The sequence below is a fragment of the Pristiophorus japonicus genome, chromosome 2, assembly GCF_044704955.1.
Source record: "Pristiophorus japonicus isolate sPriJap1 chromosome 2, sPriJap1.hap1, whole genome shotgun sequence".
NCBI classification, from domain to species: Eukaryota; Metazoa; Chordata; class Chondrichthyes; family Pristiophoridae; genus Pristiophorus; species Pristiophorus japonicus.
Window position 1 is genome coordinate 10,607,658 of NC_091978.1, and position 27,961 is coordinate 10,635,618.

Below are 27,961 nucleotides of genomic sequence, written 5' to 3' on the forward strand. Positions count from 1 at the left end.
ATTTCAAACATTTAAAAGTTAGCGCCAACGGGCCGCTCCCGAATTTATAGCACAGAAAAAGGCCATTTGGTCTGTGATATATTCACAGAGCACAGCACACCCAGCTTCCAACATGGCAGGCAGCTCTCTCGGAAGCCTCCGGGAATCTGCCTGGGCTGTTTATTATTAATCCTGCACTTGCAGTACACAATACGTCCACATCCACAGTGTGGAGCTACAAACATTACAAGCTTACAGACATTACACTTCTCCCTTAATGAAGAAGTTATTATAACAAACATCATACATAACTTTCATGTTTATACATAACACAGGATATAAACTTATTTACAAATTTAACTTTACCATTTGTTTTCTGTTTCTTAGAGGTTATCTTCGTTCTCGAACAGAACCTTCCAAACATGGTGTCAATTTCACACTCATTCGAGGCTCATCCTGAGGAACGTTTTCCTCCACGGAATTTCCTTGAGTTTCATTTGAACTCACTCTAACTTCAGGCTCTTTATTTTCCTGACTCAGACTCAGACTTTCATTCTCTCCTGGATTTGTTTCCAGTACATTGGATTTAGGATTTGCTACTGGTGTATCAAAACTATCTGATGAGTCAGAAATAATTGAATCATTCCCTCCTTCAACTCCTTCCATGTCTGTAGGTAAAATATGATCAATATGAATAAACCTAACCTGTTCATTATCAAACATCTTTACCAAATATGTGCGAGGACCACATATCTTCACCACTCTTCCTGGTAACCACTTTAACCATTTATGGTGATGGTTCTTCACTCTCACCTTCTGGCTTAATTTCACACTTCTCTCTTTTACTCTACCTTTATCATGATTCTCTTTCTGTTTTAATTGTGTCTCTTCTATGGACTGTGCCAAATTTGGTTTTAACAACGAGAATCTGGTTCATGGCTGTCATTTGAGAAACAACTCTGCTGCTGTTCTACCAGTAGTTGTATGAGGAGTATTTCGATATGTAATCAAAAAATTAGCCAATTCGTGATCCAATGACAACTGTCGTTTCCTTGGATTTGAATCTAACATTTGTTTTATGAGGGCACATTTTACAATTTGTACAGTGCGCTCTGCTGCACCATTTGAAGCAGGATGGTATGGTGGAACCTTGGTCTGTTTCACACCATTTTTGCTCATGAATTGTGCAAATTCTTCTGAACGAAATTGTGGTCCATTATCCGAAACAATCCCTTCAGGGAGGCCAAATGAAGAAAATAATTTTCGCAAAATGTCCAGTGTTTTACTTTTTGTTATTTTCCACATTGGGAACACCTCAATCCACTTTGAATGGCTATCAATCACAATGAACAATTGTTGTCCTTCTAGCTCAGCAAAATCAATATGTAGCCTTTGCCACACCCTGGGAGGCCATTTCCATGGCTGTAATGGTACTGGTGGTGGTTGCTTGCTTACCGATTGACATGTCGTACACTGACTCACGATGTACTCTATATCTTTATCAAGACCTGGCCACCATAAATAACTGCGTGCAAAACACTTGGTCAAGCACATTCCCAGATGCTGGTCATGGAGGTCTCCTAATAATTTGGATCTGAATTTATTTGGTATAAGCACTCTTGCACCCCACATGATACAATCTTTATCGACTGATAATTCATTCCTACGAATGAAGAATGGATGTGTATCTTTGTCTGTTACCTGGTTTGGCCATCCATTTGCAATATACTCATACACCTTTGACATCATTGGGTCACGTTTGGTTGCTCTACCAATCTCTTCAGTTGTGACTGGCAGTTCATCAATGTATGAAAAATAAAACACTTCTTCCCTATCGGGTGTAACTTATGATGGGGAAGGCAATCTAGACATTGCATCAGCATTACTGTGATCAGCTGATCGTCTGTATTCAATATCATATGTATATGCTGACAAAATCAAAGCCCATCTCTGCATTCGGGCTGCAGCTAATGTTGGAACTGGGGATGTTGGATGGAGGATTGCTGTTAGAGGCTTATGGTCCGTAACGATGGTAAACTTACGACCATACAAATATTTGTGAAACTTCTTGACCCCAAAAATTAATGCCAAAGCTTCCCTTTCAATTTGCGCATAGTTACTCTCACTGGCACTGAGAGTGCGTGAAGCAAAGGCAATTGGTCTCTCCTCCCCACTGCCTGAGAGATTATTGCCCCAACTCCATACGGAGAGGCATCACATGCTAGCTTAATCTCCTTAGATATGTCATAGTAAACTAACATGGTGCTCTCTACCAATTTGCTTTTACAGTCTTTGAATGCTGTATCGCATTCTTTTGACCACTTCCAATGGACCTGTTTTTTCAAAAGTTCATTCAGTAGATGTAATACTGTAGCCAAATTTGGTAGGAACTTCCCATCTCAATCGCCAAATGTGATATATTCACAGAGCACAAGTACACACAGCTTCCAACATGGCAGGCAGCTCTCTCAGAAGACTCCGGAAATCTGCCTGGTTCTGTTTATTATTAACCCTGCACTTGCAGTACACAATACATCCACAGTGTGGAGCTACAAATATTACAAGCTTACAGACATTACATGGCCCATGCCATTTATGCTCCACACGAACCTCCTCCCACTTTACTTCATCTCGCCCTATCAATGTATGCTTCTCTTCCTTTCTCCCTCACGTGCTTATCCAAATTCCCCTTAAATGAATCTATGCTATTTGCCTCAACCAACGTTCCCCCTAAGCAACGCGGGCACGCAGTCGTGCATAGATCGGGAGGTCCGCTCACCAAGAAGATATCGTACATGCATGGCCGCGAAGCAAATTTAAAGGGATCGCACATTGGGGAGAACATTGGCCTCATAGACTACTCTTATGAGTTCCACATTCTAGCCACTCTCTGGGTAAAGCTATTTCTCCTGAATTCCTTACTGGATTTATTAGTGACTATCTTAAATTTATGGCCCCTAGTTTTGGTCTCCCCGCAAGTGAAAACATCTACGCTATCAAACCATTTCATAATTTTAAATACCTGCATTATGTCTCCCCTCAGCCTTCTCTTTTCTAGAGAAAAGAGCTCTCCCGGTCTGATCAGGTTGGGCTTGTGCCAAATCAGAAAGTCTAGAGTCATGGGTCAAAAAGACAAAATTATCTTCCTGAAAATTAGGATCCATGTAGTGGGATCGGATTTTGTTAGAGATTGCTACCTACTTAGTGTCAAGGGTTTTTTAATTTAATCTGAGGTTGTAGAAAAATGTGCTCACTAAAACCAAAAATAGTCTTTGTTGTAAGATTTGAACCAATAAGGTTGCTTGTAACGCTGGTCAGACATCAAAATTACCATGTGCACAGCTGTATTTGAGGCACAATGGGGGAAAATAAGAAACGATGAGCAAGAAAGTGAAATACGGTGCAGATGAGCTGATTGCACCGATGTTCAAGTTTTAAAGGGCGCTGGTAATCTGAGTATATCAGAAAGGGTACTGGTAATCTGAGTATATCAGAAAGGGTACTGGTAATCTGAGTATATCAGAAAAGGCACTAGTAATCTGAGTATATCAGAAAGCGTACTGGTAATCTGAGTATATCAGAAAGGGCACTAGTAATCTGAGTATATCAGAAAGGGCACTAGTAATCTGAGTATATCAGAAAGCGTACTGGTAATCTGAGTATATCAGAAAGCGTACTGGTAATCTGAGTATATCAGAAAGCGTACTGGTAATCTGAGTATATCAGAAAGGGCACTAGTAATCTGAGTATATCAGAAAGGGCACGAGTAATCTGAGTATATCAGAAAGGGCACTAGTAATCTGAGTATATCAGAAAGGTCACTAGTAATCTGAGTATATCAGAAAGGGCATGAGTAATCTGAGTATATCAGAAAGGGTACTGGTAAGCTGAGTATATCAGAAAGGGTACTGGTAATCTGAGTATATCAGAAAGGGCACTAGTAATCTGAGTATATCAGAAAGGGTACTGGTAATCTGAGTATATCAGAAAGAGTTCTGGTAATCTGAGTATATCAGAAAGGCACTAGTAATGAGTATATCAGAAAGGGCAGTAGTAATCTGAGTATATCAGAAAGGGTACTGGTAAGCTGAGTATATCAGAAAGGGCACTAGTAATGAGTAGAAAGCGGGAAATTGTGTTAGGGAAATTGATGGGATTAAAGGCCGATAAATCCCCGGGGCCTGATAGGCTGTATCCCAGAGTACTTAAGGAAGTGACTCTAGAAATAGTGGATGCATTGGTGATCATTTTCCAACAGTCTATCGACTCTTGATCAGTTCCTATGGACTGGAGGGTAGCTAATGTAACACCACTGTTTAAAAAAAGGAGGGAGAGAGAAAACGGGTAATTATCGACCGGTTAGCCTGACATCAGTAGTGGGGAAAATGTTGGAATCAATTATTAAAGATGAAATCGCAGTGCATTTGGAAAGCAGTGACAGGATCGGTCCAAGTCAGCATGGATTTATGGAAGGGAAATCATGCTTGACAAATCTTCTGGAATTTTTTGAGGATGTAACTAGCAGAGTGGACAGGGGAGAACCAGTGGATGTGGTGTATTTGGACTTTCAAAAGGCTTTTGATAAGGTCCTACACAAGAGATTGGTGTGCAAAATCAAAGCACATGGTATTGGGGGTAATGTCCTGACGTGGATAGAGAACTGGTTGGCAGACAGGAAGCAGAGAGTCGGGATAAACGGGTCCTTTTCGGAATGGCAGGCAGTGACTCAGTGCTGGGACCCCAGCTCTTTACAATATAGATTAATGATTTAGATGAAGGAATTGAGTGTAATATCTCCAAGTTTGCAGATGATACTAAACTGGGTCGCGGTGTGGACGCTAAAAGGCTGCAGGGTGACTTGGACAGGTTAGGTGAGTGGGCAAATGCATGGCAGTTGCAGTATAATGTGGATAAATGTGAGGTTATCCACTCTGGGGGCAAAAACACGAAGGCAGAATATTATCTGAATGGTGGCAGATTAGGAAAGGGGGAGGTGCAATGAGACCTGGCTGTCATGGTTCATCAGTCATTTAAAGTTGGCATGGAGGTACAGCAGGCGGTGAAGAAGGCAAATGCTATTTTGGCCTTCATAGCTAGGGGATTTGAGTATAGGAGCAGGGAGGTCTTACTGCAGTTGTACAGGGCCTTGATGAGGCATTACCTGGAATATTGTGTTCAGTTTTGGTTTCCTAATCTGAGGAAGGACGTTCTTGCTATTCAGGGGGTGCAGCGAAGGTTCACCAGACTGATTCCTGGGATGGCGGGACTGACATATGAGGAGAGACTAAATCAACTGGGCCTTTATACACTGGAGTTTAGAAGGATGAGAGGGGATCTCATAGAAACTTACAAGATTCTGACGGGACTGGACAGGTTAGATGCGGGAAGAATGTTCCCGATGATGGGGAAGTCCAGAACCAAGGGACACAGACTTAGGATAAAGGGTAAGCCATTTAGGACTGAGATGAGAAGAAACTTCTTCACTCAAGAGTTGTTAACCTGTGGAATTCTCTACCGCAGAGAGTTGTTGATGCCAGTTCATTGGATATATTCAAGAGGGAGTTAGATATGGCCCTACGGCTAAAGTGATCAAGGGGTATGGAGAGAATGCAGGAAAGGGGTACTGAGGGAATGATCAGCCATGATCTTATCGAATGGTGGTGCAGGCTCGAAGGGCCGAATGGCTTACTCCTGCACCTATTTTCTATGATACTGGTAATCTGAGTATATCAGAAAGGGTAGTGGTAATTTGAGTATATCAGAAAGGATACTGGTAATCTGAATATATCAGAAAGGGCACTAGTAATCTGAGTATATCAGAAAGGGTACTGGTAATCTGAGTATATCAGAAAGGACACTGTTAATCTGAGTATATCAGAAAGGCTACTGGTAATATGAGTATATCAGAAAGGGCACTAGTAATCTGTGTATATCAGAAAGGGCACTGGTAATCTGAGTATATCAGAAAGGGCACTAGTAATCTGTGTATATCAGAAAGGGTACTGGTAATATGAGTATATCAGAAAGGGCCCTAGTAACCTGAGTATATCAGAAAGGGCACTAGTAATCTGAGTATATCAGAAAGGGTACTAGTAATATGAGTATATCAGAAAGGGTACTGGTAATCTGAGTATATCAGAAAGGATACTAGTAATGAGTATATCAGAAAGGGCACTGGTAATATGAGTATATCAGAAAGGGTGCTGGTAATCTGTGTATATCAGAAAGGGCACGAGTAATCTGAGTATACCAGAAAGGGTACTGGTAATCTGAGTATATCAGAAAAGGTACTGGTAATCTGAGTATATTAGAAAGGGCACTAGTAATCTGAGTATATCAGAAAAGGTACTAGTAATCTGAGTATATTAGAAAGGGCACTAGTAATCTGAGTATATCAGAAAAGGTACTAGTAATCTGAGTATATCAGAAAGGGCACTGGTAATCTGAGTATATCAGAAAGGGCACTAGTAATCTGAGTATATCAGAAAAGGTACTAGTAATCTGTGTATATCAGAAAGGGCACGAGTAATCTGAGTATACCAGAAAGGGCACTGATAATCTGAGTATATCAGAAAGGGCACTAGTAATCTGAGTATATCAGAAAGGGCACTAGTAATATGAGTATATCAGAAAGGGTACTGGTAATCTGAGTATATCAGAAAGGGTACTAGTAATGAGTATATCAGAAAGGGCATTAGTAATCTGAGTATATCTGAAAGAGCACGAGTAATCTGAGTATATCAGAAAGGGTACTGGTAATCTGAGTATATCAGAAAGGGCACTAGTAATCTGAGTATATCAGAAAGGGCACTAGTAATCTGAGTATATCAGAAAGGGCACTAGTAATCTGAGTATATCAGAAAGGGCACTAGTAATCTGAGTATATTAGAAAGGGCACTAGTAATCTGAGTATATCAGAAAGGGTGCTGGTAATCTGAGTATATCAGAAAGGGCACTAGTAATCTGAGTATATCAGAAAGGGCACTAGTAATCTGAGTATATCAGAAAGGGCACTAGTAATCTGAGTATATCAGAAAGGGCACTAGTAATCTGAGTATATCAGAAAGGGTGCTGGTAATCTGAGTATATCAGAAAGGGCACTGGTCATCTGAGTATATCAGAAAGGGCACTAGTAATCTGAGTATATCAGAAAGGGCACTAGTAATCTGAGTATATTAGAAAGGGCACTAGTAATCTGAGTATATCAGAAAGGGCACTAGTAATCTGAGTATATCAGAAAGGGCACTGATAATCTGGAACTCTCTCCCCCATAAAGCTGTTGAAGCTTGTGGTTAATTGAAAATTTCAAAACAGAGATTGATAGCTTTTTGTTCGGCAAGTGTATTAAGGGTTATGGAACCGAGCCTGGTAGATGGAGTTAAGATACAGATCAGCATGATCTAATTGAATGGCGAAACCAGCTGAATGTCTTATTCCTGTTCCTGTGATATGTGGAAGTATCCAAAACCGAAAAATAAAGGGAGGAAAAAAGAGTGGAGTCTGCAATTTCCGAATGAATACTTGTGACTACACCCCACATTTTGCAGCAGTTCGCCGTTAATTGTTAACTTTTTTTCTGGCTCCTTTCATCAAGTTTACAAAAATGACAGCTGTTCAGTATCTTTTCGAGTGCCACGTGAATTTTATTGTATCAACTATTAAAAGTAATATTAAAGTTTCACAACGATGGAAATCTCCTAGTACAATTGAAAGCATTCATGAAATCGCACAACAGAATATATTTTTCCTTATATTTCCCCCGGCGGGAGAAAGCTCCTGATATAAGTTGTGTAAAAGATTACTCGCTTAACAGGAACTGCAAACCACTCGTCCAAGTTAAAATTAAGAATGTGGCGAAAACACGTCAGCTTATTACTATACTAATAACCAGATTCTGATTTACCCAGTGTAGGTGGTAGACAAGCACAAGGTTTTTACCTGTCTTTCACCTAACTTTTAACTGCACCCTCGAACTGAACGCTCGTTGTGCTCCGTTTGTATTTTTATGGCACCCCCCCACCCCATTTTTCTCCTCTTTCTGGCTTCTCATGTCACATGCATTTCCCCCATCAGTGAGGAAGTGACCCTCCCCAAGGTTCTTCCTACTGCAATGTAGAGCCAGTCAGTTAGGAGAAGTTGGGAGGGTTCAGGTGAGCGGAAATTTAAAAAGTCAAATAAGGAGAAGGCAATAGAGCAGGGTAGCATTGAGAGAAATTAATACCAGAGCGTGACAGAATGTATAAACGTAAAAGTGTATCAGAAAGTGGGGTCAAAGCAGGAAAAAATGGTAAAAAAAACAAATTTATAAGCTCTTTATCTGAATGCATGCAGTATTTGTAACAAAATAGATGAGTTGACTGCACAAACAGATACAAATGGGTATGATCTGATAGCCATTACAGAGAAGTGGTTGCAAGGTGACCAAGGCTGGGAACTAAATATTCAGGGGTATTTGACAATTTGGAAGGGCAAACAGAAAGGAAAAGGAGGTGGGTAGCTCTGTTAATAAAGGATAAGATCAGTGCAGTAGTGAGAAACAAGATTGGCTCAGAAGATCAAGATGTTGAATCAGTTTGGGTGGAGATAAGGAATAATAAGGGGAAAAGGTCGCTGGTGGGCATAGTCCATAGGCCCCCTAACAGTAGCTACACTGTGGGACAGAGTATAAATCAAGAAATAATGGAGGCCTGTAATAAAGGAACTGCAATAATCATAGGACATTTTAACCTTCATATTGATTGGACAAAGCAAATCTCAGAAATGAAAACCAGAGCGTGACAGAATGTATAAACATAAAAATGTATCAGAAAGTGGGGTCAAAGCAGGAAAAAAATGGTAAAAAAAACACCTTGAGATCGAGTTCATAGAGTATATCCGGGATAGTTTCCTTGAACAGTACGTTGCGGCACCAACCTGGGAGAAGGCTATCTTAGATCTGGTCCTGTGTAATGAGACAGGATTAATAAACGATCTTCTAGTAAAGGATCTCCAGGAATGAGTGACCATAACATGGTTGAATTTCAAATTCAGTTGGAGGGTGAGAAAGTTGAATCCCCGTCCAGTGTCCGAAGCTTAAACAAAGGAGACTAAAAGGGTATGAAGGCAGAGTTGGCTAAAGTGGACTAGGAAAATAGATTAAAGTGTGGGACGGTTGATGAGCAGTGGCTGACATTTAAGGAGATATTTTATAACTCTCAACAAAAATATATTCCAATGAAAAGGAAAGACTGTAAGAGAATGAATAACCATCCATGGCTAACTAAGGAAATAAGGGATGGTATCAAATTGAAAACAAGGGCATACAAAGTGGCCAAGACTAGAGGGAGGCCAAAGGATTGGGAAACTTTTAAAAAGCCAGCAAAGAACAACTACAAAAATAATAGAGAGGGAAGGTAAATTATGAAAGCAAACTAGCACGAAATATTAAAACAGATAGTAAGAGTTTCTACAGGTACATACAAAGGAAAAAGGTGGCTAAAGTAAATGTTGATCTCTTAGAGGATGAGACTGGGGAATTAATAATGGGGAACAGGGAAATGGCAGACTTTGAACAAATATTTTGTATCGGTCTTCATGGTAGAAGACACTAAAAATATCCCAATAGTGGATAATCAAGGGGCTATAGGGATGGAGGAACTTAATACAATCACTATCAATAAAGAAGTAGTACTCGGTAAAATAATGGAACTAAAGGCGGACAAGACCCCTGGACCTGATGGCTTGCATCCTAGGGTCTTAAAAGAAGTGGCTACAGATAGTGGATGCATTGGTTGTAATCTACCAAAATTCCCTGGTTTCTGGGAGGTCCCAGCGGATTGAAAAACTGCAAATGAAATGCCCCATTTAAAAAAGGAGGCAGACAGAAAGCAGGAAACTATAGACCAATTAGCCTAACAACTGTTGTTGGGAAAATGTTGGTGTCCATTATTAAGGAAGCAGTAGCAGGACATTTGGAAAAGCATGATTCAATCAAGCAGCCAGCATGGTTTTATGAAAGCTAAATCATGTTTGACAATTTACTGGAGTTCTTTGAGGATGTAACAAACAGGGTGGATAAGAGGGAACCAGTGGATGTGGTGTATTTGGATTTCCAGAAGGCATTCAATAAGGTGCCACATAAAAGGTTGCTGCACAAGATAAAAGTTCACGGGTTTGGGGGTAATATATTAGCATGGATAGAGAATTGGCTAACTAACAGACAACAGAGAGTCGGGATAATTTTCTGGTTGGCAAATGGTAACTAGTGGGGTGCTGCAGGGATCGGTGCTGGGGCCTCAACTATTTACAATCTATATTAATGACTTGGATGAAGGGACCAAGTGTAATGTAGCCAAGACTGCTGATGATACAGCGATGGGTGGGAAAGCAAATTGTGAGGACACAAGAAATCTGCAAAGGAATATAAACAAGCTAAATAAGTGGGCACAAATTTGGCAGATGGAGTATAATGTGGGAAAATGTGAGGTTATCCAATTTGGCAGAAAATATAGAAAAGCAAATTATAATTTAAATGGAGAAAACTTGCAACGTGCTGGAGTACAGAGGGACCTGGTGGTCCTTGTGCATGAAACACAAAACGATAGTATGCAGGTACAGCAAGTAATCAGGAAGGCAAATAGAATGTTGGCCTTTATTGCAAGGGGGGTAGGGTATAAAAGCAGAGAAGTCTTGCTACAACTGTACAGGGTATTGGTGAGGCCACACCTGGAGTACTACGTACAGTTTTGGTCTCTGTATTTAAGGAAGGATATACTTGCATTGGAGGTTGTTCAGAGAAGGTTCACTAGGTTGATTCCGGAGATGAGGGAGTTGACTTACGAAGCTAGGTTGGGCCTATACTCTTCAGAGTTCGGAAGAATGAGAGGTGATCTTACTGAAACATATAAGATAATGAGGGGGCTAGACAAGGTGGCTGCAGAGGGGATATTTCCACTGATGGGGAAAATTAAAACTCGGGGGGCATAGTCTCAGATTAAGGAGTCGCCCATTTAAAACTGATGAGGAGGAATTTCTTCTCAGAGGGTTGTAAATCTGTGGAATTCTCTGCCCCAGAGAGCTGTGGAGGCTGGATCATTGAATATATTTAAGGCGGAGATAGACAGATTTTTGAGCTATAAGGGAGTGTAAGGTTATAGGAAGCGGGCAGCGAAGTGGAGCTGAGGCCATGATCAGATCAGCCATGGTCTTATTGAATGGCGGAGCCGGCTCGAGGGGCCAAATGGCCTACTCCTGCTCCTGTTTCATATGTTCTTATGTTAAGTGTGGTGTTCTCTCCCTGACAATAGCATGCTGCAGTAAGGAATTAAAATTCCACTCTGAGTCTGTTCTTGCATCCCGTCACAGACTTTTGATGTCACTAGTTGTTCTTTCTCACGTTCAAGTGTAGGTGAAAATGCTTCGCTCTCATGCAGTCAGATGAAGTAACTGTATTTGGATTTGTACACCCGTGCTCCTTAATGCAGGTGAAACCATGGGGTAGTTTATGTTACGGTGCAATAGCGATTAACACACAAACAAAAGTTGCACCGAACTCGTAATGAAGGGTTATGGGGGGATAAGATTTTTTCTTAAATACTTTTTTTTCCTGTTCAGCAAGCCAAGTGATGTTAATAAATGGAACATTTGTCATTTTGTGCACCCAATGTTTACATCTAGCACTCCCAGGTCAGATATAGGAGGGCTACATGAAGAGCAAAGGTCTTGTTGCTCTGCGCCAACAATGTGCCTCCAGCGAACCTCAGAAAAGCCTGTACCAGCAGCACGTCTTTCCAATTCTCTAAGTGAGATTGCCAAATGACTGTTTAATTAGAATGTTGTGGACCCATTCCTTCTCAGGACTAGACTAAGACCATCCAAATTGGAACAGGTTCGAAGGGTTGAATGATCTATTCCTGTTCCTATGTTCATTTAGGATGCTTGTAGCTAGCAGACAGAGGAGATTTTCATCTCATTTCATCAAGCTAGTTTTAAATTTGGGTTTCGGAAGTGAAAGGTCACATTCTTGCAAGGATAAAGAATTAGACGATGAAAATTATATTTGTTAAGAAATCTAGGAGAAACCCGTGGCTATAACAGGCAGTTGTAGTAGATGTTAAGTAGAAAAGCTCACCACTAGCCTTGTAACCCACTGTCAGTAAAATGCTATTCCATATTTTCTGACCAGAAAAATGACGACACCCAGTTGCTCTGACCTAAGACCAGTGCAATATTCCACCCCTGTCTCAGAATAGCTACAGGTCCCAGGAAAATTACATTCTACCGCTTTAAAATCAGAGTGCGGAAAAGTAAAAACAAAAAATGCATCAGAAGCCTGTCAGAAATTCATCATCATCTGAAAATGGGGCTGTTCTGTGAGTACAAGTGTTCATAGGCAACGCAGGCCTGAAACTCTTGGGCTGATTGGTGGGCTGACGGACTAATGGAAGGGGGGCCACAGTAGCTTTCATTTTACTTTGGTATGGCCTGTTCTGTTGCTGGAGGAGAAACAAAAAGAGACGATTAATAGTGTATCACCATAACAAAATAACATTTGGTGTTGGCATCTACGCAACATTTCCCAATGGCTGAGAGGCCACAGGTTCAATTCCTAATCTGCGTTGTCTTAACCGATCTCAGCCAGGGAAATGACTGGAGCACTCCAATTAGCCTCCATGCTAATGGGCTAGAGGGGGCTGGTGGGAGGATGAGGAATCAGCAGCACCATCACTACCCAGCGACCCCTCCTGAAAAGTAAGTGTGTTCTGACATCGTATAACAACAAATGAGGCTTGACTTTGGTGTCATCGAAGGTTAATTGGCCCGCCAACAAGTTGCATTTATAACGCCATTATATAGGCACTTCACAGTAGTGTTGTCAAACAAAATTTTACACTGAACCACATAAGGAGATATTAGGACAGATAACCAAAAGTTTGGTCAAAGATGTAGATTTTAAGGAGCATCTTAAAGAGGAAAGCTAGAGAGCTGGAGAGGTTTGGGGGGGTGGTGGGGGGGGGGGAATTCCAGAGCTTAGGGCCTTGGCAGCTGAAGGCAGGGCCACCAATGGTGGAGCGATGAAAATCACGCACGATCTAGACTCACTCATAGTACCGGAATGATACTGATGTCCGTGGAACATAGCTCAGCAAGATTTAGTATCTTCAAGCGAAGACAGGAGAAAGACTTCGTGAGAACTGTGACCAAAAACTTTTTGTTTCAGTTTTTGATTTGATGGCAGTCATTACTTTTAAGGGCAGTCATATTAGAAGAGCCTAAAAGCCTATTCAATTGATCAAAAATCCATGAGGTCCTGGCAACTAATTTCTGGATATTAAGTTAAAATCAAAGAACCTATCTTCAAATTTCAAAACTACTAAGTACAGTTTCAATCCTCACAAGAAGATTAGTAAAGACGTGGATAAAACAAAAGATCCATAACATGAAATGTATATCTTATTTATGGCACTTACTCGAACTTCTTTAAATGCAACTTTTTTTAACCACGTGTGCTGGTACTTTATCATGAAGATCAGGTCATTCCTACACAATGTCATATTAAGATCTCAAGAGGCTTCCTCTGGTAATTTTCTATTTATTATTTATTCGTTCATGGGGTGTGGGCATTGCTAGCACGGCCAGCATCTAGTGTCCATCCCCAATTGCCCTTGAGAAAGTGGTGGTGAGCCGCCTTCTTGAACCGCTGTAGTCCGTTTGGGGAAGGAACACCCAAAGTGCTGTTAGGGAGGGAGTTCCAGGATTTTTACACAGCGATGATGAAGGAACGGCCGATATATTTCAAAATCAGGATGGTGTGTAACTTGGAGGGGAACTTGCAGGTGATGGTGTTGCCATGCGCCTGCTGCCCTTGTCCTTCTAGGTGGTAGAGGGCGCGGGTCTGGTAGATGCTGCTGAAGAAGCCTTGGCGAGTTGCTGCAGTGCATCTTGTAGATGGTACACACTGCAGCCCACGATGTGCCGATGGTGGAGGGAGTGAATGTTTAAGGTAGTGGATGGGGTGCAAATCAAGTGGGCTGCTTTGTCCTGGATGGTGTCGAGCTTCTTGAGTGTTGTTGGAGCTGCACTCATCCAGGCAACTGGAGAGTATTCCATCACACTCCTGACTTATGCCTTATAGATGGTGGAAAGGCTTTGGGGAGTCAGGAGGTAAGACACTTGCCACAGAATATCCAGTCTGTGGCCTACTCTTGTAGCTATGTGGCTGGTCCAGTTAAGTTTCTGGTCAATGGTAACCCCCGGGATGTTGATGGTGGGGGATTCGGCGATGGTAATGCCATTGAATGTTAAAGAGCGGTGGTTAGACTCTCGCTTGTTAAGAGTAGTCATTGCCTGGCACTTGTAGGGCGCAAATGTTACTTGCCACTTATCACCCTAAGCCTGAATGTCATCCAGGTCTTGCTGCATGTGGGCATGGACTGTTTCATTATCTGAGGAGTTGTGAATGGAACTGAACACTGTGCAGTCATCAGCGAACATCCCTACTTCTGACCTTATGACGAAGGGAAGGTCATTGATGAAGCAGTTGAAAATGGTTGGCCTAGGACACTGCCCTAAGGAACTCCTGCAGCGATGTCCTAGGGCTGGGATGATTGACCTTCAATAACTACAACCATCTTCCTTTGTGCTAGGTATGACTCCAGCCAGCGGAGAATTTTCCCACTGACTAGGACTCCTTGATGCCACACTCAGTCAAATGCTGCCTTGATGTCAAGGGCAATCACTCTCACCTCAACCTTGAAATGCAGCTCTTTTGTCCATGTTTGGACCAAAGCTGCAATGAGGTCTGGAGCCGAGTGGTCCTGGTGGACCTTAAAATCATTGAGCAGGTTATTGGTGAGTAAGATCCGCTTTATAGCACTGTCGACGACACCTTTGTTGCATTTGTATTTATTTTGGAGCCTGCCCTAGTAAAATTGAAGTCAGTGGATCAGGGGGAAAACTCTCCACTGGCTGGAGTCATACTTAGCACAAAGTTAGATGGTTGTAGTTATTGGAGGTCAATCATCCCAGCCCCAGGACATTGCTGCAGGAGTTCCTCAGGGCAGTGTCCTAGGCCCAACCATCTTCAGCTGCTTTATCAATGACCTTCCCTCCATCATAAGGTCAGAAGTGGGGATGTTCGCTGATGACTGCACAGTGTTCAGTTCCATTCACAACTCCTTAGATAATGAAGCAGTCCATGCCCGAATGCAGCAAGACCTGGATGACATGCTAGTTGCGAACTTCAATTTCTACGTTAAAGAAAGGATAAAACTGCAAGTTGTTGCTGTTTGCTATGGTTCATTAAAGTAGATTACCAGTTCTGTATTGCTTCCGAGTTGTGATTGATGGAAATTCTTCTGTCGCTAATGAATAGTATTCAAAATTACTCTTTGGGGATGTTTTTAACTTGCCGAAATGGTCATTAATGGGGTGGCAACGGCCTCAAATATGGTGTTGGTAGCCTTACTGCCCCATTAATGTTGATGATCAGCCCGTTGCCACTTATACAGGAGCCTACCGCTGGGTGGCTGAAGCGTCTGCCTGTTTCAGGCGGTCGGTTGCTTTTAATATGCAAATATTGGGGAATTATGAGGTATATAGGACCCCGATTGACATTTTAGGATCGAACTGGTCGGAGTGCACTCTCTGACCAGTTGTACTGATGATAGAGCCAGAAAGGCCCTGAAAAGTTAAGTTTTAAGTGATTCTTGTGGAGCCAGGAGGAGCAGAAGTGTCCCTCCGGACCTTGCAAAAATAATCAGAGTTGTTGGCATCCTGGCCCTACTCTCTTATCCCCCCCCCCCCACCCCCGGCTCGTTTACCATGTTGTCAACTGGGCTACCTCCGAGCCGTCCAATATTGCACCGGTCTGAATCCGGCGAGCTGCACCAGGGGATGCCTGTTTTGCTCGCTAGTTCTCTTTACAGGAGACCCGGAATGGCCTCTTGGCTGAACGAATGGGCTGGGATGCTGGCACACACCGCTGGGCAGCTGGCCAAAAATTAAGATCAACCTCTTCGTCGGGTTTTTTTTCCAACTTTTTTACAGTTCAATGTAATCTCCAATTTAAAAAAAAAATCTTAAACCTGCATTTGCTGCCATTTTTTTTCCATTATGAATTGCTGTGGCCTCATTTATAATGGACATTGCCCATTTAAACATTGTCAGGCTGCCTGCCAGTGGTGGTGCTGCAATTCGCATTATAAATGCAAATATAGAAATCTACAATGGAAATACAAAAATCAAGACAGAATGTATGACTAAAAATGATGACTAAATTACGTCTGAGTGCCTTGGTCCAATTATACCATGTCCTCTAACCCTGCTTCACCTGAAAAGTACACTTGTTCATAACTTATGTTTCCATTGGAGCGCGCCTCATTGTAATAAAAAGGACCTCTTTTCCATTCAATGGTGGTAATGTGGAAAATTGTGAGGTTATCCACTTTGGTAGGAAAAATAAAAAAGCTAATTATTATTTAAATGGGGAGAGACTACAAAATACTGCAGTACAGAGGGATCTGAGGGTCCTTGTTCATGTGTTAGTATGCAAGTACAGCAAGTAATTAGGAAGGCAAATGGAATGTTGGCCTTTATTGCAAGGGGGATAGAGTATAAAAGTAGGGATGACACCTGGAGTACTCCGTACAGTTTTTGTCTCCTTATTTAAGGAGGGATATACTTGCATTGGAGACTGTTCAGAGAAGGTTCACGAGGTTGATTCCGGAGATGAGGGGGTTGTCTTATGAAAAAAGGTTGAGCAGGTTGGGCCTATACTCATTGGAGTTTAGAAGAATGAGAGGTGATCTTATTGAAACATATAAGTTTCTGAGGGGACTTGACAGGGTAGATGCAGCGAGGATGATTCCCTTGTGGGAGAATCTAGAACTAGGGGGCATAGTTTCAGAACAAGGGGTCACACATTTAAAACTGAGATGAGGAGGAATTTCTTCTCTCAGAGGGTTGTGAATCTTTGGAATTCTCTACCCCAGAGAGTTGTGGAGGCTGGGTCATTGAATATATTTAAGGTGGAGATAGACAGATTTTTGAACAATAGGGGAGTGAATGGTTATGGGAAGCGGGCAGGAAAGTGGAGTTGAGGTCAAGATCAGGTCAGCCATGATTTATTGAAGCAGGCTCGAGGGGCCAAATGGCCTACTCCTGCTCCAATTTCCTATATTCTTATGTAAACACCAAAACTAATAAAAGGAAATTTCAATGGTAACAGGAAAATTGAGGCAGTATTATTTTATCCCCCCCGCATTACTGTAATCGAAGACCACAATATTTGAATCTGTGATTAAAATAAGACACACCAAGACACTGATTGGCCTTTGTGTTCCTGAGATGTTCCAAAGGCTACCTCGTCCAGCAGTGCCTTTTTGCATTTCCAGTTAAATATTAAATAAATAATGATTTGCTTAGCAAAAAAGAATGGATCACAATTAAGTCTCTAGTGTGATTTATGGTAGAGGAAGTATATATACAGCACGCCATGGTATTTGCTTTGGGCTGGGCAAGTGTCTGACACACACATAAGCCAATCATTCTGCTTCAGAGCTTTCTAATCAGGCTATTGAGAAATCCACACAGGTAGAGTTTCTGTTTGCCGAACATAGTGGGAAAGTGGAACGGAGCTGCAGATCATCCATGATCTAATTGAATGGCAGAGCAGGCTTGAGAGGCTGAACGGCTTAATCCTGTTTTTTTAATTCACTCTTGGGACATTAGCGTCACTAGGAACGGTAGCATAGTGGTTAAATGAAGAGACTAGTAATCCAGAGGCCTGGACTAGTAATCTGGAGGCGCAAATTCAAATCCCAACACAGCAGCTGTAAAATTTTAAATTCAGTTAATTAAATAAATATGCAATAAAAAGCTAGTGCCAGTAATGATGACCATGAAACTACCAAATTGTTGTAAAAACTCATCTGGTTTGGTTCACTAATGTCCTTTACGAAAGGAAATCTGCCCTCCTTACCTGCTCTGGCCTACATGTGACTCCAGACCCACAGCAATGGAGTTGACTCTTAACTGCCCTCTGAAATGGCCTAGTAAGCCACTCAGTTGTAATAAAACGCTACAAGAAATAAGAACAAGAATAAAACTGGACGGACCACCCGGCATCGACCTCGGCACCGGCACCAGCTTGGGACATGACAATGGCACACTCAGCCCAGTTGACTCTGCAAAGTTCTCCTCGCTAACATCTGGGGACTTGTGCCAAAATTAGGAGAGCTGTCCCACAGACTAGTCAAGCAACAGCCTGACATCGTCATACTCACAGAATCATGGGCCCGAACTTGGTGGCCTTACCGCCCGCTGCTGCCGAGTTTTTTCGGCGGTCTCCCCTCGGTGCCAGTTTGCACTAAGCCTCCCACCGGCGGGAGGGGAGGACCGCTGGGAACCACCCGCTGATGGCCGCTAGCGTGCAAGTGGCTTCCCGTCCACCGAGCTGCCAGATTTCTCTAGGCGGGAGTCGGAGAGGGCAGGGGGAAGGACCGTTGCGTGGAGGCAGGTCTAACCGCAACGGAAAGTATAAAGACTTGCAAAAAATGCTTAGTGAACTTCTTTTATTTTTCTTTTCAGCGATTTATGTGGATGGGGGTCCCCTGAAGGTCTTCCAGTGGGTTTTTTTTGTGTAACTTTTTATTTTTATGTACCCCATCCCCCTCCCTGGGCCCGACAATCCTTGGCGACACTTTGGTGAGGATTGCATTTGCCGATGAGATTGGGAGCTCCCACCCCCTGCCACACAGATTCACAGCGTAAGTCCCATTTTGCTGCTGGGCGGTCTTTCAAGGACTTTTTTTTTTTACAAAACTCCCAACCAAAGTACCGTCAGGTATCTCGGTTGTCCTTTGGACGGAACTTAGCTCCCACCAAGTTCGGGCCCTATATCTTTCAGACAATGTCCCAGACTCCTCCATTCCCATCCCTGGGTATGTCCTGTCCCACAGGCAGGATAGACCCACCAGTGGTGGCAGCCCAGTGATATACAGCCAGGAGTGAGTGGCCCTGGGAGTCCTCAACATTGACTCCAGACCCCATGAAGTCGCATGGCTTCAAGTGAAGCATGGGCAAGGAAACCTCCTGGTGATTACCACCTACCGCCCTCCCTTAACTGATGAATCAGTACTCCTCCATGTTGAACATCTTTTGGAAAAAGCATTGAGGGTAGCAAGGGCACAGAATGTATTCTGGGTGGGGGACTTCAATGTCCATCACCAAGAGTGGCTCGCTGGCACCACTACTGACTGAGCTGGCCGAGTCCTGAAGGACATAGTTGGCAGACTGGGCCTGCCGTATGTGATGAGAGAACCAACACGAGGGAAAAACTTACTTGACCTCGTCCTCACCAATCTACCTCTCTCAGATGCATCTGTCCATGACAAGGTACGAGGTACACCAGTGGTGGAGGGAGTGGGTGTTTATGCTGTTGGATGGGGTTCCAATCAAGCGGGCTGTTTTGTCCTGGATGGTGTCGAGCTTCTTGAGTGTTGTTGGAGCTGCACTCATCCAGGTAAGTGGAGACCTTTTCATCACACTCCTGACTTGTGCCTTGTAGCTGGTGGAAAGGCTTTGTGGAGTCAGGAGGTGAGACACTCGCCGCAGAATACCCAGCCTCTGACCTGCTCCTGTTGCCAAGTATTTATGTGACTGGTCCAGTTAAGTTTCTGGTCAATGGTGACCAACAGGATGTTGATGTTGGGGGATTTGGAGATGGTAATGCCATTGAATGTTATGGGGCGGTGTTGGAGATAGTCATTGCTTGGCACTTTTGTAGCGCGAATGTTACTTGCCACTTATCAGCCCAAGCCTGAATGTTGACCAGGTCTTGCTGCATGCGGGCATGGACTGCTCCAATATCTGAGGAGTGTTGTGTTGCACTATCACTGTGCTAAATGGGATCAATTCAGAACAGATCTAGCAGCTCAAAAGTGGGCATCCATGGGCTGTGGGCCATCAGTCGCAGCAAAATTGTATTTCACCACAATCTGTAACCTCATGACCCAGCATATCTCTCACTCTATCATGACCATCAAGCCAGGGGAGCAACCCTGGTTCAGTGAGGAATGCAGGAGAGCATGCCAAGTGCAGCACCTAAACATGAGGTACCAACCTGGGAAAGCTGCAACACAGGACTACATACATGCTAAGCAGCAGAAGCAGCATGCTAGAAACAGAGCTAAACGACCCCACAATCAACGGATCATATTAAAGCTCTGCAGTCCTGCCACATCCAATCATAATCAATGATGGCGGAGCTCAGCACGCAAGCGCAAAAAGCAAGACTGAAGCGTTTGCAACGATCTTCAACCAGAAGTGCCGAGAGGATGATCCATATCAGCCTCCTCCTGAGTTCCCCACCAACACAGAAGCCAGTCTTTAGTCAAATAAATTCAATCCATGTGATATCAAGAACGGCTGAGCGCACTGGATACAGCAAAGGCTATGGGCCTTGACAACATCCCGGCTGCCGTGCTGAAGTCTTGTGCTCCAGAACTAGCCGTGCCTCCAGTCAAGTGTTCCAGTACAGCTACAACACTGGCATCTATCCGATAATGAGTAAACTTCCCAGGTATGTCCTGTTCACAAAAAGCAGGACAAATCCAACCTGGAAAATTACTGCCCCATCAGTCTACTCTCAACCATCAGCAAAGTGATGGAAGGTGTCGTCGACAGTGCTCTCAAGCGGCAGTTACTCACCAATAACTTGCTCACCGATGCTCAGTTTGGGTTCCGCCAGGACCAATCGGCTCCAGACCTCATTACAGCTTTGATCCAAACATGGACAAAAAAGCTGAATTCCAGCTGAGGTGGGAGTGACTGCTCTTGACATCAAGACAGCATTTAACCAAATGTGGCATCAAAGAGCCCGAGTAAAACTGAAGTCAATGGTAATCAGGGGGAAAATTCTCCGCTGGCTGGAGTCATACCTAGCACAAAGGAAGATGGTTGTGGTTATTGGAGGTCAATCATCGCAGTCCCAGGACATCGCTGCACGAGTTCCTCAGGGCAGTGTCCTAGGCCCAACCATCTTCAACTGCTTCATCAATGATCTTCCCTCCATCATAAGGTCAGAAGTGGGGATGTTCACTGATGACTGCACAGTGTTCAGTTCCATTCACAACTGCTCAGTTAATGAAGCAGTCCATGCCCACATGCAGCAAGACCTGGATGATATACAGCCTTGGGCTGATAAGTGGCAAGTAACATTCATGCCACACAAGTACCAGGCAATGACTATCTCCAACAAGCGAGTGTCAAACCACCTCTCCATGATATTCAATTGTATTACCATCGACCATCGCCGAATCCCCCGCCATCAACATCCTGGGCCGGGGGTGGGGTGGGGGGAGGGGGTGGGGTGCGGTCACCACTGGCCAGAAACTTAACTGGACCAGCCACATAAATACTGTGGCAACAAGAGCGGGCCAGAGGCTGGGTATTCTGCAGCGAGTGTCTCACTTCCTGACTCCCCAAAGCCTTTCCACCATTTACAAGGCACAAATCAGGAGTGTGATGGAATACCCAACACTTGCCTGGATGAGTGCAGCTCCAGCAACATTCAAGAAGCTCAACACCATCTAGGACAAAGCAGCCCACTGGATCGGTACCCCATCCACCACTTTAAACATCCATCCCCCTCCATCACCGGCGCACTGTGGCTGCAGTGTGCACCATCTACAAGAAGCACTGCAGCAACTCGCCAAGGTTCTTCAGCAGCATCTCCCAAACCCGTGACCTTTACCGCCTAGAAGGTCAAAGGCAGCAGGCGCATGGGAACACCCACCTCCAAGTTCCCCTCCAAGTCACTCACCATCCTGACTTGGAAATATATCGCCGTTCCTTCACCGTCGCTGGGTCAAAATCTTGGAATTGCTTCCCTCACAGCACTGTGGCAGTATCTTCAACCACAAGGACTGCAGTGGTTCAAAAAGGTGGATCGCCACCACCTTCTCGAGGGCAATTAGGAATGGACAATAAATGCTGGCCTTGCCAGCGATCCCCACATCCTGTGAACGAATAAAAAAAAACCTAGGAAGACCAGTATTTACTGCCTATACCTTAAAGCTAATTAAGCAGCATTTTACCAGGTCTAAAGAATTTTTCCAAGTTTTTCACAAGGTTTCCATCCCTCGGGTATTACGTCAGGTAAATGTGTCGGTTCTCAACAACTCTGGATTAGTTTGACTAGTTGACAGCTGCAGAGGTGGTATAAAAGCTATCATTTCACAGCTGTTCAATTTCCAATCTTAGAAGCTGAAGCCTTCGGGATTTGGAATACACTTTTCAGCTTTATGGAGGTTTGAAGTGATCGCAGTGAACTCTCTATCCAGTGTCACCTCCTTGGAGCAACCTCTCCCACCAATGACAGATCGTTTCTGTCGTCTCAACTTCAGCTGCCATCTATTCCATCAACACGGTGCCCTTGAAAAAATCTCACCTTGGTCCTCAGAATCCCATCACGATCAGTCCCAACACCAACATCACTAGGGATACCAGCATCACCAACAACAACCTTCTCCACAATCACAGGACATAGGGCATCAGGACCTGACCACATTGCTGCCTGGCACACCAGGGATGGCCTCACCATGGTCAGATTTACTTCACTTGGAGCTATACACCCTGGCTGCCACGTGATGCGCCAGGTTGGCACCACCCCACACCAAGATCATAAAGCATTCCTACAATATCCAAACCATTCCTTTCACACTCATCACCATTGGAGGGAGTACCGTTAGGTCTCACCATTCACTGCAATTCACTAAGCCACTTCCAAAGGTGCACACAGACCTGCCAAGAAGGCAAAGTATTGAAAATAACGATTTCAACGTGCAGAATTTACCAATATCTCGCAAAGATTCCAGGTACCTTTACCCTGCAGAGGAGAAGAATCCCTTTCTGGACTTTTAAAATGGAAGGAAAACTTTAGGACACAAATGAATTTTAAAGGGGCAGACGAGGCCTGCAGGGGATAAAAGGGGGTGCATTCATGGAGACCCCCCCCCCCAGTGTTTGGACTCATAGGAAAGGGAATTTAATTTGGAACTATCTACCAGAAAGTTTGAAATCCTAAAGTGCACATGGAAGAAACTACGAACTTTAATCGAATTTGGGATTTTTAAAAGGTGTATGTTGGGTCTGCAAGAAAAGGGGTGGGGTCAATATCTAAAGGGCCAGTTTGGACATTGGAACTAATCAAATTGTCTGGGAACTGTATACCCTCGAAACTTGCCCCTTGAAAACATTAGCATTTAAACAATCAACGATGGAAGAAACATTTATCACCACACCCAGAGGACCCAAATGTCACATACATATTCCAACACCTTTTCAACAGGCATAGAAATATCTGGCTCAGGCCAGACTAGCACAATGGAGAGCTCACCAACTTCGAGAAGCCTATTAACGCCAGATTAAAACCACTTAATCAAGTTTCAGTTAGCTGGCTGCAAAATCAAAACAAAGAACTGAGCTAGATTTGATGGAAGATAAAGAAGCCTGTTTTAGTATAATTGAAGTCTGTTCTGGCAGTTAGGTGTGCTTCAAGAGACACTATTAAGTTAGTAGTCTCGTTGCATAAGTTCTACACCAGTCTCGAAAAGTGGGATCCCGAAACATCGGCGAAAGGAATCTCTAAAACCCAGAAGGACAGCACCACAACAGCAAACAGGCTGTCAAAACCACTATTGGAAAGTTGCGGGCCATCGCGACCAACCCAACAGTCAACCGGAACCAACCCGACAAAACCGAAGAAAAACCGAAGATTTTTCCACTCTACAAGCTGGTCCTACGCTACCAAGGGGTACAGACTACAGAACGTGGACAACTAAGGCGAACCCCAGGGACAACTAAGGCGAACCCTGGAGTTGGAACTGTCAAAAAGGGGATTGGTGAGCATAGCCCCTGAACCTCCCAGAGCTATAACTTCGTTAGTTAGGGGAATTGGGAGGAGGGAGGCTGGGATATCTTGTGTAAAAGTATCTGCATTCGCCTCTTAACCCATTTAGAGTTTAAGCTGTATTCTTTTCCCCACAGACTGTAATTGGACAATTTATTCAATGTGTTGTACCCCTCAGTGTGTATTGGTCTGTGTGTGTTATTAAAGGTGTGCCTTTTACTTCTTTTTAAACACAATAAAGCCATATCTGCTTCCTACCTTGAAACCGATTGTCTGTCCAAGTCTGTCACAGTCCCTTCATAATTCCAGTGTCTAGAACCAAGGGTGTGGGAGCGATTCGGAACCGCTCATATAAGGTCAGAAGGGAAAGCTGACCCCCTGCAAACCACCCCTTACATAATGGCGACCCAGATGGGACACTGGTACAAGGGACGTGATAAGAGAGAAACTGGTTTCAGGAAACGAAGCAAATTGGAAGAGGGGATTTCCTCGTATGTGTTTAAGAGGGTAAATGTGGCTAAGGAGTGGGTACTCGATCTATTGTATGCTGAGCGTCCAGAAGATGCTGCAGCTCAATGGACCGAGAGCAAGGACCATAAAAGGTCGATAGAGAAGGCCATTTGGCTAATTTGCCTTCAGCAACAGATCCGGCTTCTAGATGAGGAGAATGAGAAATTAAAGGAAGTATTGAGACAGGCAGAAGAGAAGTCCAGCGCAAGGGCCACAGTCGGAGTAAGGCTGTGGACAGAGATGGGACAGTTAAAGGAAAGTAGAGAGCTCACTAAAGAAAGGTACAAAACCCAACTTGACCTTTTACAGTGTCAGATTATTGAAGCCAAGAATAGCGAACTGGCATTGCGGGAAGAGAATTCCTGCCTCGCCAAGCAATTAAAGAGTACGGGGAGAGGGTGAGAGACATTCAGGTAGCCTATAAGGTAGCCAGTGCCAGGGAATTTGAGGCAGGAGACCACGGCCCCTGCCAGCAGCAGATCCAAAGCTTGAACCTTGCTCTATCCCGGGCTAAAGGCATGGTGTGCCTGATAAACCCGAGTTTAGCCCAGGAACACCTGGTTGGGCAAGGAGAAACCCCTCAGTCACCGCCTGCAGCTCCCAGGAACGGCCCGGGGCAGCAGGGGTGTCAGCCAGAGTGCGGGGCAGGCAAGGATTGCAAACTACCAACAGCGGCAGCCCCGAGTTTTAACTCGGCTTGGCAGCAGGGGGAAGAGGGCGAGCCAATACAAGAAGGGCCGGAACCAGGGCCAATGCACCCGGTCCGGCAGCAGAAGTTTGGCCCGCCTGATGCCAATGGGGCAGCAGGACCCCTAGAAAGCAACTTCATAGTTCCCCACGACACCCAAAAACTGAGGGCTATGATAGGCCACCTAAGTAAGCTCACCCAACAGGGGGATCCCTCGGTACACTTCCTGGAAGTGGAACACACAGGGGATATTAACGGGTGCGATGATTCAGAGCAGGCTAAGCTGTTGCTCTTCTCGCTAGACACCAAGCTGTGCCATTCCCTCTCTGCAGACAGCAGAAAGGGGCGAAACACGTACGCTACGGTTAAGGAGGAGGTTCTAGAGGCCATGGGTATGAACGACGGGAGTCCTTTCTCCCGAGTGGAGAAGACAGTGCAGCTCGATGGGGAGACTCCACAGGCTTTCGCCGACAGGTTGTGGCCGGTCTACGAAAGGGCCTGTAGTGGGGTTCTTGACCGGGCCCACCTGAAACCTAACGAGCTGGCTCACTGGCTCCGCAGCCTGGTGGCAAACAGCCTACCTGGAGTAAAGGCAAAAGCCCAGGTCTGGTTTGATCCAAGAGATCCAAGAACCACCGAGGAGACAGTGGTCAGGCAGTTAACCCTGGCTTACCGGAACAGTAGAGGGACAGAGGAGCCCTCCTCTAAAGGGAGGGTCCATGAGATTAAACCCAGCCAAGGCAAGAGAGAGTGGCATCAGGAAGGTGGGAACCCTCCCCACAAAGAGGGCGAGTGTTTTGGGTGTGTGAAAAGTGGGCACTGGAGGAAGGATTGTATGAACCCCTGGAAAGAGACTAAGGGAAAGGCCACTCCAGCCCCAGCCCGTAAGGCCGGGGCAGGAACACTCGACACATATGAGACACTCGTAGCCACCCTACAGACACTCATAAACGGACAGGGAACAGTAGCTATCGCAACCGGTCCAGTAGCCGGTACGGTAAAACCCTCTGCTCCAACCCACCCAGATGCATGACTAAGGCCAGTGAAGCCTGTGTACCTGTGTTCCCTAGAGTACGATGCCTGGAAGAGACCATGCGTTACGATGGAGGTGGAGAAAGTGAAAGGGACCTACCTGCTAGATACTGGTGCTTCCAGCACCCTTGTATATGCAGATAACCCAGCTACCTCACCTCTATCGAACGGGGTCCTGTACAGTCTAGTGAGGTTCACAGGCAATGAGCAAACTGGTTCATTTTCCATCCCGCTCACCATTCAGTTAGGGACACTCAAAACCAAATGGAAGTGTGTTCTGATGAAATGGGAGCAGAAGGGAAAAGGGATCCTGGGAGCTGATTTTATCATTGGCCACCAGATCCCAGTGGATCTCAGGAACCACTGTCTATGGGGAGCCATAGTGACTGACAGGGAAGGTGAGGTAGCGTGATCCCAGAAAAAGGGGCCAAGGGAACATTGTGTATCGTGAAGCCAAAGGAGGGTTATGACTTGGAATTACTGGTCAGTAACACCCCAGTGGAGTACCAGGCATATGTACGGGCACATCTTGCAGCATTTGCCACCCACAAACATGACTGTGGTAGGTAACGGGGGTGGAAGTTAGTATAGTAGGGGACCCCATGACCCGACCACAAAAGCAATATAACTTCCCCAGGGAGGCAGAGGCAGACCTGACAACGGCGCTGGGATCACTGGTAGAGCAAGGGGTGTTAAGACCGATAGCAACCCATGTGAACTCTCCACTGTGGCCGGTTAAGAAACCGGACAACTCATGGAGGGCCACCGTGGACTATCGAGTATTAAATAAGAATATCCTTGTCTGTGCACCCACTGTAGCAGCCGTAGCGGATCTCATAGGGAGTATTCCAGCATCTGCGACCACTTTCACGGTGCTGGATATTTCAAATGGGTTCTGGTCCATTCCTTTAAAACGGGAGGACCAGTACAAGTTCTCCTTTACCTTTAAGAGCCAACAATACACATGGAACTGTCTTCCCCAAGGCTTCCACAATAGTCCCAGCATTTTTCACCAATGCATGGCGAACTGTTTAAAGGGCTTTAGCAGACCCCAGCAGTTGGTGCAGTATGTGGATGACCTGCTCCTGTTCACCGATCAGGGGGAGGAGCATGGCCCACTGCTGGCTGAGCTGCTGGAGTTGCTAAAAGAAGAAGGGTTTAAAGTAAATCCCAAGAAGGCACAGATCGGTCAGAAGGAAGTCAAATTCCTGGGGCTGATTGTGCGCGCTGGGGAAAGGGCCATAGACAAGGCTAGAAGGGAGGCAGTACAGGAGTTACCAGCCCCCAACACAATGACAGGGGTAAGGTCCTTTCTAGGACTCACCGGGTACTGCAGAGACTTCATTGAGGATTATGCAGCCACCGCAGCCCCTCTGCTCAGGCTCCTACACAAGGGGGTAGAGTGGGACTGGGATGAGGGTTGCGAGGCAGCATTTAATCAGCTTAAGAAGGACTTGCAGACCGCGCCAGTCTTAGGAGCGACAGATGTAGGAAAGTAGTTTTTCCTGGAGGTGGCAGCCAGCGGGGACAGTTTGAGCTCAGTGCTGCTTCAAAGCGGCACGGCCAGCTGAGACCGGTGGTTTACTCCTCCAGGATCCTCACAGATGTGGAGAAGGGGTACTCCAACTGTGAGAGACACCTCCTAGCCACACATTGGGCAGTGAAAAGATCCTTGATCTTCACGGGAGGGTCTCCTCTAACACTCCTAACCCACCACACACCTACTCAGATGCTCCTAGATGGGAGGATTAAGGACGGGATGGTGAGTAGTGCCCGCATTGCTCGCTGGACCCTGCTCCTCTCCCAGATGGACCTCAGAGTAGAAGGCTCGCAGCCAACCTAATCTATCCAGGGAAAGCCCA

The 27,961-nt window shown here is 44.8% G+C and overlaps 1 protein-coding gene across 10 annotated transcripts in view; it reads right to left on the bottom strand.

Moving 5' to 3' along the window:
- Positions 1-352: 352 nt before the first annotated feature.
- m1ap (meiosis 1 associated protein) overlaps positions 353-27,961 on the bottom strand; it is a 201,804-nt gene continuing 174,195 nt past the window's right edge. For 8 of the 10 annotated variants that reach the window (XM_070866778.1, XM_070866773.1, XM_070866782.1 and 5 more), the window contains one exon: positions 7,602-12,452. In XM_070866778.1, the coding sequence (XP_070722879.1) occupies positions 12,282-12,452 (171 nt within the window). In that variant the 3' untranslated portion in view covers positions 7,602-12,281. Of the gene's footprint in view, positions 648-7,601; positions 12,453-21,781; positions 21,978-27,961 lie in introns of those variants that run through there. The other 2 variants (XM_070866777.1, XM_070866779.1) reach the window with 2 other exon arrangements.